Source organism: Ornithorhynchus anatinus, chromosome 16 (assembly GCF_004115215.2).
Source record: "Ornithorhynchus anatinus isolate Pmale09 chromosome 16, mOrnAna1.pri.v4, whole genome shotgun sequence".
NCBI lineage: Eukaryota > Metazoa > Chordata > Mammalia > Monotremata > Ornithorhynchidae > Ornithorhynchus > Ornithorhynchus anatinus.
Genome location: NC_041743.1, coordinates 25,432,819 through 25,448,262, shown reverse-complemented (window position 1 = coordinate 25,448,262; position 15,444 = coordinate 25,432,819). Strand labels below are relative to the sequence as shown.

The 15,444-nt window shown below is 41.8% G+C and overlaps 1 protein-coding gene across 4 annotated transcripts in view; it reads right to left on the bottom strand.

Moving 5' to 3' along the window:
• RAB11FIP2 (RAB11 family interacting protein 2) overlaps nt 1-15,444 on the bottom strand; it is a 51,063-nt gene that overhangs the window by 11,707 nt on the left and 23,912 nt on the right. For 2 of the 4 annotated variants that reach the window (XM_029080622.2, XM_029080624.2), the window contains exons 5-6: nt 5,287-5,358; nt 72-117 (exon numbers count right to left, since the gene is read on the bottom strand). The exons of 1 other annotated variant lie outside the window; for it this stretch is intronic. In XM_029080622.2, the coding sequence (XP_028936455.1) occupies nt 72-117; nt 5,287-5,358 (118 nt within the window). The remainder of the gene's footprint in view (nt 1-71; nt 118-5,286; nt 5,359-15,444) is intronic. One more of the 4 variants, XM_029080623.2, reaches the window with a different exon arrangement.

Here is a 15,444-nt window from a genome sequence, read left to right as displayed (position 1 = left end):
TACTTCGTATACTGTACCAGGGATATGGGTTTTTCCTATCTGTTGATTATCTAGAGTTCTCTGTCACTCACCAGCATTTTCCTGAGGTCTTCAGTGCTCGTTGGCTTCATATGAAAACTGAATAATAAAATACAAATATAAATGATAAAAAAATGAGTATATCATACTGGGCACAAATTATGACATAAAAACTCAAGGTTTCTTCTTTTTTCCCCCAACATTAGAATGACTGCAATAGTATAAATGGCATGCCGAATACTGTACAATTCAGATTCAGTAATAAGGAAAACAAAGCCAATACTGCACAAATAAGAAAAATCTGCAATATGTTGCAGGGAAGAGATAAAGAGCAGAAATTAAGGATGATACAAGAGGATTTGTACCCACCATCCGCTATAATTCTAAGCATTTTATCTAAAAGAGGAAGGCAAAACTCGTAAATGTTGAAATATAATGTCAATGTGTCTACTGTACCAGAAGATACACAAATAACTATATTTCTAAAGGATAAACCTATGACGATATTAGGGAACGGAGAAGGTGAATTGACAACAATCAAGACAAAATTTATAAAGTGGCAGAACTAGCCTTCAAACATCATCCTTTTGATGACAATGATTATTGTTACTCTATCCCGAGCACAGGTCATTTTCATATAGTTTCCGATTTAATTTTTATCTAGAATATTTTTTAAAGGAACAGCGTAAAGGAGGAAATGCAGATAACAAGAATACTTTTCTTCCATCAAGGCTTTCCCATTAAAAAGTGCACTATGACCAACAACTTTTGAAGGACATCGATTTAAACTTATTATATAATTTTTAACTCCAAATTTAGAGATGAGCTCACATATCATATTCGAGGGTGCTGAAAGATAAATTTTATTCCAAAAACCGTTTCCATTTATGAACAGGTATTTAACATGCATTTAAAAAAACCCATATTGATAGTGGTTAAAACGCCGACATCTTTCGAGACTGTTTAAATCGGCTTCAGAAGCTATAATCTGATTTCTCATAAAAAATAGATGTGCTGTAATAGAAAAACAGCATACCCTAAACTTTTCTGATCGAAAAGGGACCAATTATTTACGGTAAGCAAGTCAACTGAAAGAGCAATGGACACAGACAGCTCTCCCCAATGTATTTCTTTGCAGGAATCCCTCAAATGATCAATTCCAATAGTGATCTTAAACATATTATGGTATAAACGCATCCTTTTCTCCCTATACTGGTGTGGAGAAATGCTATCAGATTTAAGGGACTTTGTCAAGGCAGGTTTGGAGAAAAACCATTTTCTATCTTCACAAGGGCTGTGATACTGCAACTATGAAACCTATCTCAGGGAATAAAAATCAAGGAATATAGATGTCCTCAGTATTCCAGTTCAACAAGAGCAAGAATAAAGTTTGGGAAGACCCTGAAACATCAGGTCCCAAATTCTTTGGGTTGCTAAGATTAAGTGTTATGTGCGGGAGAGAAGCAGCGCGGCTCAGTGGAAAGAGCACGGGCTTTGGAGTCAGAGGTCATGGGTTCGAATACCAGCTGTGACAATCTCTGCCACTTGTCAGCTGTGTGACTGTGGGTAAGTCACTTGACTTCTCTGTGCCTCAGTTACTTCATCTGTAAAATGGGGATTAAGACTGTGAGCCCCATGTGGGACAACCTGATTCCTCTGTGTCTACCCCAGCGCTTAGAACAGTGCTCTGCACACAGTAAGGCGCTTAACAAATACCAACATCATTATGAGCCACTCAGCGTGGCTCACTGAAGCAGCGTGGCTCACTGGAAAGAGCCCGGGCTTTGGAGTCAGAGGTCATGGGTTCGAACCCCGGCTCGGCCACTTGTCAGCTGTGTGACTTTGGGCAAGTCACTTAACTTCTCAGTGCCTCCGTTACCTCATCTGTAAAATGGGGATTAAGACTGTGAGCCCCACGTGGGACAACCTGATTCCCCTGTGTCTACCCCAGCGCTTAGAACAGTGCTTGGCACATAGTAAGCGCTTAACAAATACCAACAGCATCATCAAAAGTAAGGAGCAATAGACTCTAATTCCAGAATTGCCGCAATTCACTCTAGTGGACGTCTGCTTCTAAGATTCTGTACCAATTCTGGGTGGGACGGGCGGATTCTGGTAACGGCAATGATTTTAATGAACGCTTTCTTGAAAGCAGCTGGGCTTCTGAATTCTCTGTTCCCTACACCTGAACCCAATCCAATCATTTTGCCGATCGTTTTAATTTTGTTGATGATCAGAGGTCTTCAAGTGCCTACTTTGAACACAATGCTGTACTACCTTTTTGATTTGGAAGTCCATGAGGGGCAGGGAACGTGTCCCATCTGACTGTCCTGTGTACCTCAGAGGTTCGCAGCGCTCTTTGGAAACAACACTTAATACAGACCGCAATTATTAGGCTTTGGGCAGAGTTGCCGAAAAGAAAAATGACAGTCCCTACACTTCAAGAAGCTTACGTTCCTAATGGGGAAGATAGGGAAAAATTATAATTAGGCAATAATTATGGCCGAATCTTAAGACGTGCGAGTAGAAATTACAGAGATCTTCAGAGGACTGACAGCATTTATGCAGGCATACCTTGAGGGTGTATATGGACTATGCTCCTTGAAAATATGGGTGTAGTATGAACAGTGAACTGGGGGAATATATTTGCTCATAGACTTAACTGCAATTTATTAGGTTCCTGCCTTCTGACCTAGGCCTGAAATGACTAAATCTTTACAGGTAATCGAAAGGCACACTATAGATCGCTTCCTGTCACCCCATATTTTCATCCCTTTCCCTCCACATCACTAGGATCCTTCCTGATCTCCAACGTGAGCCAATTACGGCCCTCGTTCCCCTCAGTCCCACCCTCCTTATTTAGAATTTTATTCCCCCCGCTGGCGACCCATTAGGCTCCCACACCCACCACGTGCTGCCGCATTATTTCCGGCAGAAAGGGGACAAGGAGATGTTTGGACGCGCAGTGACGAGACGCCTAACCCCTGGCCCCGCCTCCTGGCCCCAAACGGTGGTGAGTCTCAGTGCGGCCTAAGAAACTGCAGCTTTCATCACTATGGAGACGGAGCATTACTTCAGCCAGGGGCATTTCTCGCTGCTCGGGAGCTGAAAGCTGTGATGACAGTGAAGTCTCCTGCCCCACCGAAAGCAGTTAATGAATGGGGAGCTTGGAGCGAGGCAGATGACACCTCTGGCTTCTCTCCGCTCTGATCCAAGGCAGCGCAGAAACGGGGCAGGAGTAAGGAGATCTTTGTCCCTTCCAGTCCTGCCCCATCTGTTCTACCTCCCTCCTGAGCTTCTCCCGAAGCGGAGGGCCCAACTTAGACAAGTCACTGGAAAGCAACCCGGTGAGGAGAGGGAGAGGTCGGAGGAACCCGACATTCCTGCGGCAGTTGGACGGAACGATAGGTGGGACTTACGGATCCCGGGCTACAGTGGCAGTTAACTCCAGATTTTTGGTATCGCGGTCGTCTCAAACCGGGGTTGCCTGAAGTTGTATGAAGGACTGATACGAGCGTGGGCCTGAGAGTCAGAGGACCTGGGTTTTAATGTTGGTATTTGTTAAGCGCTTACTATGTGCGGAGCACTGTTCTAAGCGCTGGGGGAGATACGGGGTAATCAGGTTGTCCGACGTGAGGCTCACAGTTACAGATGAGGTAACTGAGGCACCGAGTAGTGACTTGCCCACAGTCACCCAGCTGCCGTGGCAGATCCGGGATTCGAACCCATGCCCTCTGACTCCCAAGCCCGGGCTCTTTCCACCGAGCCACGCTGCTTCCCAGCTCTTCCCCAGACCTGCTGTGTGACCTTGCACAAGTCACTGCACTTCTCTGTGGCTCAGTTCCCTCATCTGTAAAATAGGGATTCTCCTTCCTACTTAGACTGTGCGCCCATGTGGGACCTGATCTTGTAACTACCCCAGCACCGAGCACAGTGCTTGGCACGTGATAAGCACTTAAATTCCACAGTAATAAGAATATCAGAGGGGGATGATACATCCGTTTTGACTGTTGAACCTGTTCAAGCATTGATTTTTTGCCTTTTTGTTAGGATTTTTTTTTTTTAATGTGACTTCTGAGATTCGGGGACACTGGACTGTAAACTAGACTGTAAACTTGTTCTCAAGGCCATAGGCTCATTATGGGCAAGGACTGTGTAAGCTAAGTCCACTGTACTGTATTCTTCCAAGTGCTTAGTACAGTGCTCTGCACAAAGTAAGCGCTCAATAATAACCAGTGATTGATTGGAAGGCTAGGACTATGTCGGATTCAACATCTGTGAATCCTCCCCGCAAATTAGTACAGTGCTATGCACCCTGGAAGGGTTTGATGTTATTTATTGATCAAAGGGTTTATGGATGGGGTCTTTCAGCGATTTTAAAGGAGGAAGCAATGTGGTTTGGCAGAGAGGATAAAAGGAGGTATTCCACGGAGGGCGAATGGAGTGTAGACGGAGGAAATAGTGTAATAGGGGCAGAATACCTAAAAGCTAAGGTCTCACCATAACTCTCGAGAAAAATCCCATGCGAATATCGCACAACTTCATACGCCTGATGTTGAAATTTGACTAATTTGTTCTACCGAAGATTAGAATGAATTTCCCACTGACATTCTAGGGACAAAAAAGCTATCATGTATTTGAATTGGAGCATTGATTTAAGCATGTTTTAACAACACAAACCCTTCTTCAGATTATCTTTCATGCTAATGTAAAAACGTAAAGCTACTTGCATCGGTTGATCACTGATTTTTAGAAAATTGTCTATTAGTAAGAAATCATGATATGCTTAGGTGGACCAAAAAAATTACAACTTTCTGTTTTAATAGTATATCAACTAATCACAGCTGTGATTTAGTAAGCACCCTGGTTCCTGTTGCTATGGGGAAAACTTCTGAGAATATAAAAGAATGGTAAGATTACAATAAGGTGACAACTGAGAGGAAAAAGTGCCCAGTGAATCAAGTCCTAGCTAATTCCCATTATACCTGTTTGTAACAGAGATCTGAGCCATTCTTTTCTGTTCACTATAGAACAGATCTGAATAAGGGGCTCCTTAATGGATATTGTCAAAAATCTCAAGGCAGGAACCTTCCCTCACGATTTGCTTTTTATTCTTAAACTGAAGTGTCAAACACATGATGAACTTATTCATCTCTTCCTTTTTGATCTGTCATTAAAGGAAAGAGGTTAACTGAACTAGAGTGGCTTAGCCTGGTGGAAAATACAAAATATCTCCATTTATTAAAGTCGGGCACCAATTTGTGATACCTTTCTTTTTTGGCTGCCGCTCTCCTGTCGGACGAGATATTGAATAATCCAACCTGACTGCTCACTGAGGTGCTGAAAAGTCAAGAAAGAATCGTTCTAAATCATGTGCAAAATTGGGAAATGAAAATATAAGTCTATTCTTATGTTTCATATTTTAGAATTAAAATTTTCGGCTATTTCTCGAAAAGAGCCATTCGAAGAATGAAAACTCCTTGTGGGCAGGAATCATTTCTACAGTAATAATGATGATGGCATTTGTTAAGCGCTAACCATGTGCCAAGCACTGTTCTAAGCACTGGAGTAGATATAAAGTAATCCGGTTGTGGGGCTCACAGTCTTAATCCCCATTTTTCAGATGAGGAAACGGAGGCACAGAGAAGTTAGGCGACTTGCCCAAAGTCACAGAGCTGATAAGTAGCGGATCTGGGATTAGAACCCACAACCTCTGACTCCCAAACCCATGCTCTCTCCATTAAGCCAGGCTACAACTCTACTATAGTCTCAAAAGTACTTAGTACAGTGCTCTGAATAGTAGCCACTCAATAAATGCCATTGATTGCCTGACTTTGACTTTGTTCTTAAATAAATTCACATTTAAAGCATTTAAAACATTCTGAGATTTTCAAGAGGAAGCTTAAATTTTCAATATCTGAAGGTTCTACATTTTTAGGATTGATTTCCTGAAAAAAAACTTTTTGGCACCATCGATATACAGCATTATATATTACCCTGGAAAACGTTCAAAATTACCCAAGAATAACTCAATACAATTACATATTCCTCTAGTACAGCTAAAAATAAAGGTTTGGCAATGAAGGTTGAATGGTGTATTTGTAAATAAGATCCTAAATTGCTCAAGTGACTTGTTAATTCTTTCATAATAATAATAATAATGTTGGTATTTGTTAAGCGCTTACTATGTGCAGAGCACTGTTCTAAGCACTGGGGCAGATACAGGGTCATCAGGTTGTCCCACGTGAGGCTCACAGTTAATCCCCAATTTACAGATGAGGTAACTGAGGCACAGAGAAGTTAAGTGACTTGCCCACAGTCACACAGCTGACATAAGGTACGGAGAGGATTTTCCATGAATACAGCCACACATCATACAATCATAGTGATAAGGGTGTCCATTTCTCCCAGTGTTACCATGACTATAGCACTGGAATAATTAGCCCATTAAGGAATTTGGGGGACTCAAAAATAACAGAGTTAATGTACCTGAATGAAGCTTAAAGAATACTGTCTGTGACAAAGTTGTATTAAAACAGTGAAATAACCACTTAAATAGAAAATTCAAATAAGGCACAGCAAATTGAGTGGGACTTATAACTACAATAAGACAACGTGCGAATGTGTTCTAAATTCTGGGTATATTTAGTACGATATACTTCAGATACCATCGTAACCAAATTCCGACGTGCTCTGCTGGATGAACCAAATCAAAGTCCAGAAGTAATATATTATAGAGCGTCTCTAATACGTGCACTTTTTCTTGAGTTTGTATCTAAAAATCAAAGCCCTCAAAGTTTTCCATCAGATATGTTTGGTGATGAATAGTTGCCTTTTTCAGGGAATTACACTTCGAAACGTGGGGGCGGAATGATCCGCCCCCACGTACAATCAGGAGGAAAGCTGAGAATTACTGTTCATAAACTACATTGTTCTAGCCCTAGTAACGACCTATAATTTTACAACAGGGTTGATCTTTAGTAAAACCGTTTGGAAAATGATACCGGTAGCTGAACCCCATAATGATTTCACGTTGATTACAATATTCAGAAATTCCGATCCATTGGCTTTGAGGCTCTCTCCTTGCAACTTATCCGTGTTGCTTCTCCCTCTATACTCTTGCTTGCAAGCTTCATTCTTCTCGAGCTAACTCCCGGTGTCCCACTCTCATCTTACCCACCATTGATCTGTTGCTCACCTCCTCCCTTCTACCTGGAACGTCCTCCCCACCCACATCCAACAGACCCCTGCTCTTCTCATATTTACTGTCTTTCTGAAACCACATCTCTTCTAGGAAGCCTTCCCTAATTAATTTCTAGTCTCCCTGGTTTCTTTCCCTGCCACTATCATTTCAACACTTCCCTAAAACCTAAGAATTTGGGGACTCACCCCTATAGAGTATAGAGACACGTACATAAATGCTATTACTTTCTTCTGTTTATTTCCTTTAGTGTCTGCCTCTCCCACTGAATTGTAAATTCTTTGAGGGCAGGGTTCAGGCCTACTAATTTTATTGGGCTCTCCCCAGGACTTATTACGGCGCTCAAGCGCTTAGTACAGCGCTCTACACACAGTAAGTGCTTAATAAATGATTGATGAAATACTTTTAATTCATTCAATTGTATTTCTTGAGCATTTACTTTGTGCAGAGCACTGTACTAAGCACTTGGAAAGTACAATTCAGCAATAAAGAGGGACAAACCCTGCCCACAACGGGCTCACAGTCTGCGGGGGAGTGGCATCTGTTAAGCACTTGCTATGTGCCAAGCACTGTACGAAGCGCTGGGGTGGATACAAGCGAATCGGGTCGGATCCAGTCCCGATCCCACGTGGGGCTCACAGTCTCAATCCTCGTTTTACAGATGAGGAAACTGAGACACAGAGAAGAGAAGTGACCTGGTTGAGATGTCAATGCAAAATTCACCAATATTATCAGGCCAAAAAGCATGTTGGGCACTCTGCAACAGCTTATTAAAGAGCTTTAATTTGGGAAGGGTGGCACGTTTGACACAAAACTTTTGCAGTAAGTGCATGGAGTACAGTTCTCCTAAAATCAAACAATTCTGTCAAATTAAATATCTCACATTTGTACCTGAGACTAATCTGATGATAAACAAGATTTGACTATTTGAAATATCCCATTTAAAGTGAAATGACAAAGGCCGTTACCATACAAAAAGTTGTTGAATTTACATAATACAGATACAGACAAAAATCTCACTAACTCCCACTGATGTTCTCATGGCGACCTATTTTTATAGGTTCAGGATTTGGCTATAATCTCATATTGATTATATTTCAGATGAAAATATATTTCGCTCTCCCATGTGTTTGTGTGTCAACACTAAAAAGGCCCTGGTAGAGCACATCTAAATTTATAGCATCATTTCCCATTTATTCCAAGGAGAATATAAACCAGTTATCTAGGCTAACTCTAAAAGTCTTAGAGACAACTGTGAAAAAGAAACACCAAAGGAGGTGTGAAGCACCGTGACCTAGTGGAAAAAGCACAGTCCCGGGAGCCTGGGGATCTGGGTTCTAATCTTACCTGCTGTGCAAACCTCGGGAAAGTCATTCCACTGCTCTGTGCCTCGGTTTCCTCATCTGAAAAATGGGGATTCAATACCTGTTCTTCCTTGTACTGTGATTCCTTCGTGGGGTCAGGGACCGTATCCAACCTGATTATCTTGTATCTACCCCGGTGCTTAGTACAGTGGCACATACTAAACGCTTAGCAAATACAATTACCAATAGTTGTATTAAGAGTTAAAACCATCATGAATGGGCTTAAATAGCAATAATGTCGACTGTGCCTGTAACAGAACAAATGCACAAAATGGGAAAGATCAAAAGACATTATTATTGTTACGGTACCTGCTGTGCACTTATTATGTGCCACACCCTGTTCTAAGCGCTAAAGTTAATCAAGTTAATCAGGTCGGATGTTTTCCCTGTCCTCACAAGGGGCTCACGGTCTAAGTCCACGTGAACAAGATTCTGAGCTAACAAGGCATCAGGATTCCGAGAGGGAATTAATGAAGGCATGTAGAGCAATTGGAGTGTCCAATTTTCTCTAGTGCTGTGATCCTTGGACCTCAAAAGGCACCATTTTTACGTGCAGAGCAATTCCAACATCACCACCAATGTGTAATATTGCAATACCTAACACCAGGGACTTGGCAGGACAGGATCCCAAACAATGAAATCTTGGAACTCAGTCAGACCACCGGCGCTGAAGCGATGCTTGTCACATGACACCTTTTACCGGGTAGAACAGGGAAGAAGAATGGATAGTAACAGGATCCCCAAATAGCTGCTTTTTCACTGAGCTGAAATGGGGGGGCAGAAGAAACGCTTTAAAACCACAATGAGGGAAAACCTCGATGTAGCATGATCAGCTCGTTGTGGGCAGGGAACGTGTCTAGTCTCCAAAGTGCTAGGTACAGTGTCGCGCACCCAGAAAGCACTCAAGAATACCGTCGACTGATTGATAATAGGGGATGCAGCACGGAAAATAGGCCAGCGCAGTGTAAAACAAAAAGAAATGAGGTAACTACCTGGAAGCACAGTCTTTGGCAGCTCAAAATACGAGGAAGGAGAACTCAAATCTGGTGCTAACAGGGCAGCCCGGGAAATCCTCAAGCGCACACCATGAGGAAATGGTCCATCTTTCCCAATTGCAAACACTCATACATTCAATACTATTTACTAAGCACCTACTCTGTGTACTGTAATAACAATAATTGTGGCATTTGTTAAACGCTTGCTATGTGCCCGGCACTGTACTAAGCACTTGGATGGATACAAGCAAATCAGGGTGGACACAGTCCCTGTCCTACGTGGGGCTCACAGTGTCAATCCCCATTTTACAGAGGAGGGAACAGAGGCCCAGAGAAGTGAAGTCCAAGGTCCCAGAGCAGACAAGTGGCAGAGCCGGGATTAGAACCCACAACCCTAGGACTTCCAGGCCCTTGGTCTGTCAGCTATGTGCCGAGCACTGTTTTAAGCGCTGGGGTAGATATAAGGTAGTCAGGTTGTCCCATATAGGACCCACAGTCTTAATCCCCATTTTACAGATGGGAGGTAACTGAGGCACAGAGAAGTGAAGTGACTTGCTCCAAGTCAAACAGCTGACAAGTGGTGGAGCAGATTCAGAAGCAGGATGGCTCAGTGGAAAGAGCCTGGGCTTGGGAGTCAGACGTCATAGGTTCGAATCCCAGCTCTGCCACTTGTCAGTGTGTGTGACTGTGGGCAAGTCACAACTTCTCTCTGCCTCAGTTCCCTCATCTGTAAAATAGGGAATAACTGTGAGCCTCATATGGGACAACCTGATTACCCGGTATCTACCCCAGTGCTTAGAACAGTGTTCTGCACAAAGTAAGTGCTTAAACAAATACCAACATTATTATTATCAGAACCCACGACCTCCAAACCCCAACCCCGTGCTCTTTCCACTACGCCACGCGGCTGCATTTCCTTACCAGTAGCGCACAGCCACCGGGGCTGAGGTAAATCATCAAACAATACTGACCATCTCCCGAGGTGGATGTATCACGAGGTGGTAACCATAACTGGAGTATCCGGATAGAAAATATCCTGTATCCCGATACCTAAGGAGCAGCTGATAATGACTCAGAGTTCCCCAGACAAATTCTCCAGTTTAGGATCTTAAATGACTGAATTCTATCCCTTTCAAAAAATCATCTTCTAACTGTAACAGAACCTAGAAAGTGCTGACAAGAGTTCGGCTCAATGTCAGTTTAAAATCCAAGCCTTTAGAACTTTCCAAAGTGATGAAATCTTACCCCGAATGTTTAGTAAAATTCCTCTCTTCCAGATCAACTACAAAAGAGTTAATTAAAACTTTATTCAAATATTCCAATAACACACAACCCCATCATATTTTCTTCATCCTACTACGTTCACTAGGGTGGCTGAAGGCAAGAACGACATCTATTTATAGCCACAAGTCCTGCAAAAATCACCTATTCTAAATTGAAAAGGATTAAGCTTTTTAAAGGGTCAGTGTACACGAGGTGCGGGATGTGAAACCAGAACACAGACGAGGCTTCTTCACTTGAGAGATCTGGGCATGAAATATATGAACATATCTGTTGCCGATTTGTACATTCCAAGCGCTTAGTACAGTCTCTGCACATAGTAAGTGCTCAATAAATATTATTGAATGAATGAATACTTAGACTATAAGTCCCACGTGGGTCAGGGACTGTCCCACCTGATTACCTTGTATCTCGCGCGCAATATAGTGCGCTTCACATATAATAGATGCTAAATGAACTCCATAATTATTATAAGGAGAGATTGGGTGGAGAAAATCAATAAGAAATTAAGGAAAACAGTGTAAAGAAAAATGTGGGCTATCGTATGAAGTACAGTAGTAAACTGACAATTTATCTTAGTTCTTCCAGGTGACTCTTCAGGAAAAGGAAGTTACCTCTCCCCTTTGTACAACCTCAGCGCTGATTTGCCTTTCTGATTTTTTCACTCCTCCTCAGGTGGGACAAGGAGATAATCCAACAGAGCAGTGGCCTGATAAATAACAATCACTCTCCACTGAGGTTCATTTCCAGACCCAATGGGGTGCTGAAACAATTTACTTCGGCTTCAGGCATTTCAGATGGCTTGTTCGTAACTCCTAGCGGTAGGGATCATGTCCTCCGACTCTACCGTATTGTACTCTCCCAAGCGGTTGGCACAGTGTTCTGCTTACAATGAGATTTCAATAAAGCACACATCTGCAATTTCTTAGAGATTTTTATACTCAAAAGATTGGGATTGGTTGAAAATGAGTAAACACAAAATTACAATACTCATTTACAATAGCCTTTCTATAGATTCGCCTCAAAATTTTTAATTTCCTTAACATTATCAATACGATTTTGCGCTATTTCAAAAGGACTATTATAGAAGATGTATCTCTGCAATAAATTAGAAAAACTTGCCCCATTTTTCTCTTGACCTATTAAAGTTCTTTATGGTCACTGCATAAATTGGGTACTTTTACTATCGGCTGAAATACTTAGACAAGGACTACGCCGTTTTATCTACCTTCGGTTGTGTAGCGAAATTAAATTTTACTACATCAGCGATGATTCTTTGTAATCAGTATCCTTATATGCATCCATAATGTGTTTCTAAGGGAAAAATAATATCACAGGCTCCTAGGTCTGGAAAGGACTGAAGAATTTATGTAGTCAACTATCTTGTCTTCTGACGAGACCACACTGAAATCAATCTAGGCAATTAAATATCAGTCCAATTACAAGAGATGAATTCAACCTCATAATTCAATTATAGTGCCAGTCACAACTGGACAATGAAATATTTCTATCCTTATGAAACTAAATTAATGTTTATTTATAGTAATTGTAGCCAATCAGTTTGAGAAGCTGTCTTAACGATGACCTTCAGAAGATCCACAGGATTCAGATTAAACTACTGGACCGGCTGGGACCTGTGAAAAATTAACGAGTCTTTTGGTGTGTTTCCCGTTCTCATCATCTTTCTCTTTCCTTATTTGCCCTTCTCTTATCCCTTAATTACCCTACATTTCTTCCTTATTTCTCTCTAATTATATCTGCTTCTTTTATTTCTTCCCATTAGTTCCCTGGTCTCTGGCCTACTTCCTCCATCTCCCATGTCTTCTTCCTCCATTTCTTCTTACACCTTCCCGTTTCTTCTATCACGCCTACTCCCTGACGAGTATCCTCACCCAGAAACTGCAATTTACAAGCAGAGATCCTTTAGCAGTGGTAATAGTAGAAATAGCAGCATCAGCGGCGATATTTGTAGCAGTTCATGGTGCTAGGCTCTTGATAAGTAAAGAAAAAAGCAGGAACGCATTCCCTGCCCATGAGGAGTTTACATTCTAACACGGAAAGAGGGCCCTGTGCTAGGGACGATGAGGTGCCAGGGAGGTCCTTCCTCTCTGCTTGTCTTTCTCCTCCACAAATGATCATCTGGCTCTGATTCTCCTATTGCCATCTTTAAGACCCCAAATCTTGGTCAAGTCAGTCTCCCAACTCTTGCTCCTCCTTCCGGCTTCTTTGCTCTGCTTCAGGGATCTTGCTACACATACGGAGCAGTCATCGCCAGACATTGATATAGATTCCTGGAAGCAATTTTCCACCAAGTATTGATGGCAAATGAAATCACCTAGTACTCTCGGAAAATACACTGGCCCTCAGACCTGGCCCTCAATCGTTGCTGAGGAGCAACTCTTATGTATATTCCACATTCATTTTTATAAATAATGGACTATTTTGGTTGCAGGTGAATTGTTCACCACAGCGATTCTGATGAGCGAGAGCACTAAACTGTTTTTTTCCAGGCCTGTGATGACCAGTTCACTGAAAATGCTTTGTATACCCTGGTACATACCTCTGAATGTGCATAACTGTGTGTGCATACACTATAGATGGATTGTTCACTGACGAAGGGTTGCACATAGGGGTTTGAGAGTAGGAAAACTCCCCTGTGGACCAAAAAAGCAGTGGGAATGACAGGAGCAAAAAGGCATGAAAACGGGATCATCAAATCATCACCACCACCAATGGCATTTGAGTGCTTATTGTGTGCAGGACACTGTACTAAGCGCTTGAGAAAGTACAATACAACAGAAATAGTAGACATGTTCCCTGCACACAGCAAGCTTACAGTCCAGAGGGATGAATGGGGGTCCCTGGATGAAGGAAAAATACAAAAAGACAGAGAAACAGGAGCAAACTGAGGAAAAATGTGAGCGTATAAGAAGAGTCAGACCAGGTCGGTCCAATAGGTCATCCAGTCTGTCATGTAGCTCTAACACTGGGAACAGGCCATCTGGGGAAACCCTCTGATATCACTGCTTTCCCTCCTTTGAAAATACAGGCCTGATAGTGACAAATTGCCTTAACCTTTTCCTCAGAAAGCAGACATCAATTGCTCAAGGCTTTTTCCTCCTTCGAACATCTCTAATTTTTGTCCTTTATGGACCGCTCATCTTATGAGCGTATCTAAATTGCCTTGAACGTATTATTTTCTGTCTCCATAACTTCCGGCGGAAAGGAATTCCCTATGTTTTCCCACAGTTTAAGATTTGCTTCCTTTCGTTTGGAACATAACACCTTCAAGCCTCAAAGGATGCCTCTACGATTCTAGTGTGAGGGATTTGATCAATAATTCTACGTTCACGTTGTACCCAGCTTCAAGATTTTGTAAACTTCAAAAAGCTTCCCTCTCTCATCCTTCATTGTTCCTCAATGAAGGGTACTAATCTTTTCAGATAATCCTTTTGCCGAAATTGCTCCACCCCCACCTCCAACCCCCGATCATTTTAGCTAACCTTCTTTGTACCTTTTCCAGCTGTTACGTCTTTCGTAAAATGTTTTGACTAGAACTGCAGGCGATATTCAGGTGCAGATGTACAGAGAGTGGGAAACGTACAGAGAGTGGGAAACGTGCAGAGTGGGACATGCTCAGCACTGATAGAGCAAAGAAATGAATAGAGAGGCAAAAACAAACAAAAGAAGGGATAAATATACATAAACAAAAATCCCCTCCTACTTGGGACTGTGAACCACATGTGGGACGGGGACCGGATCCAACCTAATTTTCTTGTATCTATCCCAGTGCTTTGTATGGTGGTTGGCACATAGTAAGCCCTTAACAAGTACCGTAATTATCATTAATTATTTCATGGATCTCAGCTAGTACAAATGTTTGACAGCACTAAGAGTATGGAATTAATTGATAATGCTTTTAACAGGCTCTGAGCTAAGGAATTAGCTATTGGACAGAATGCCTTCCAAGTAAGTTGTACTCAGAAGTACAATATCCTTCGTGCCAATGTAATGAGAGATTTTCACATTTTCATTAGGCCATAATTTTAAGAGGGCAATATACACAAACTAACTCCATGAGCAGTCTTCTTATTTGAAACATTAAAGTCAAAGACCAATGAATTCTTAAATTTTCTTTGGCGAATGAAGTTAAGCCTCACAATTTCACATAAGACCACGTTTTGTTTACAGCTTAAGTAAACCAGCACAAACAACATATCAGGCACTCAGCACAACATACAAAAACACTGTATAAAAGAGGCTTAGAATCTAAATTTGACAAAATTCAGGTAGGCAGGAGTGCCACCCCGAGAAAAAAAACAAAAACGTGAAACGCATAAGGAAAATAAGGTGCCCCAATATTGTTGATTTGTGGCTGCCATCTGCAGAGTAACTGGGACAACACAGAAATAAGAATGATTTGAACAAAGAAGATGTTTTTACAGACAAACTAAGAGAATTATTCAGTGAAGAGAGTGAAAATGAAAAGAAAAAAACTCATAGGTAACGGTGAAAGAAAAATCAAGGATGTAGGCTTAAACATAAAGAGAAGGATAAAAGATGATGAGGAAAGAGGTACATGCAG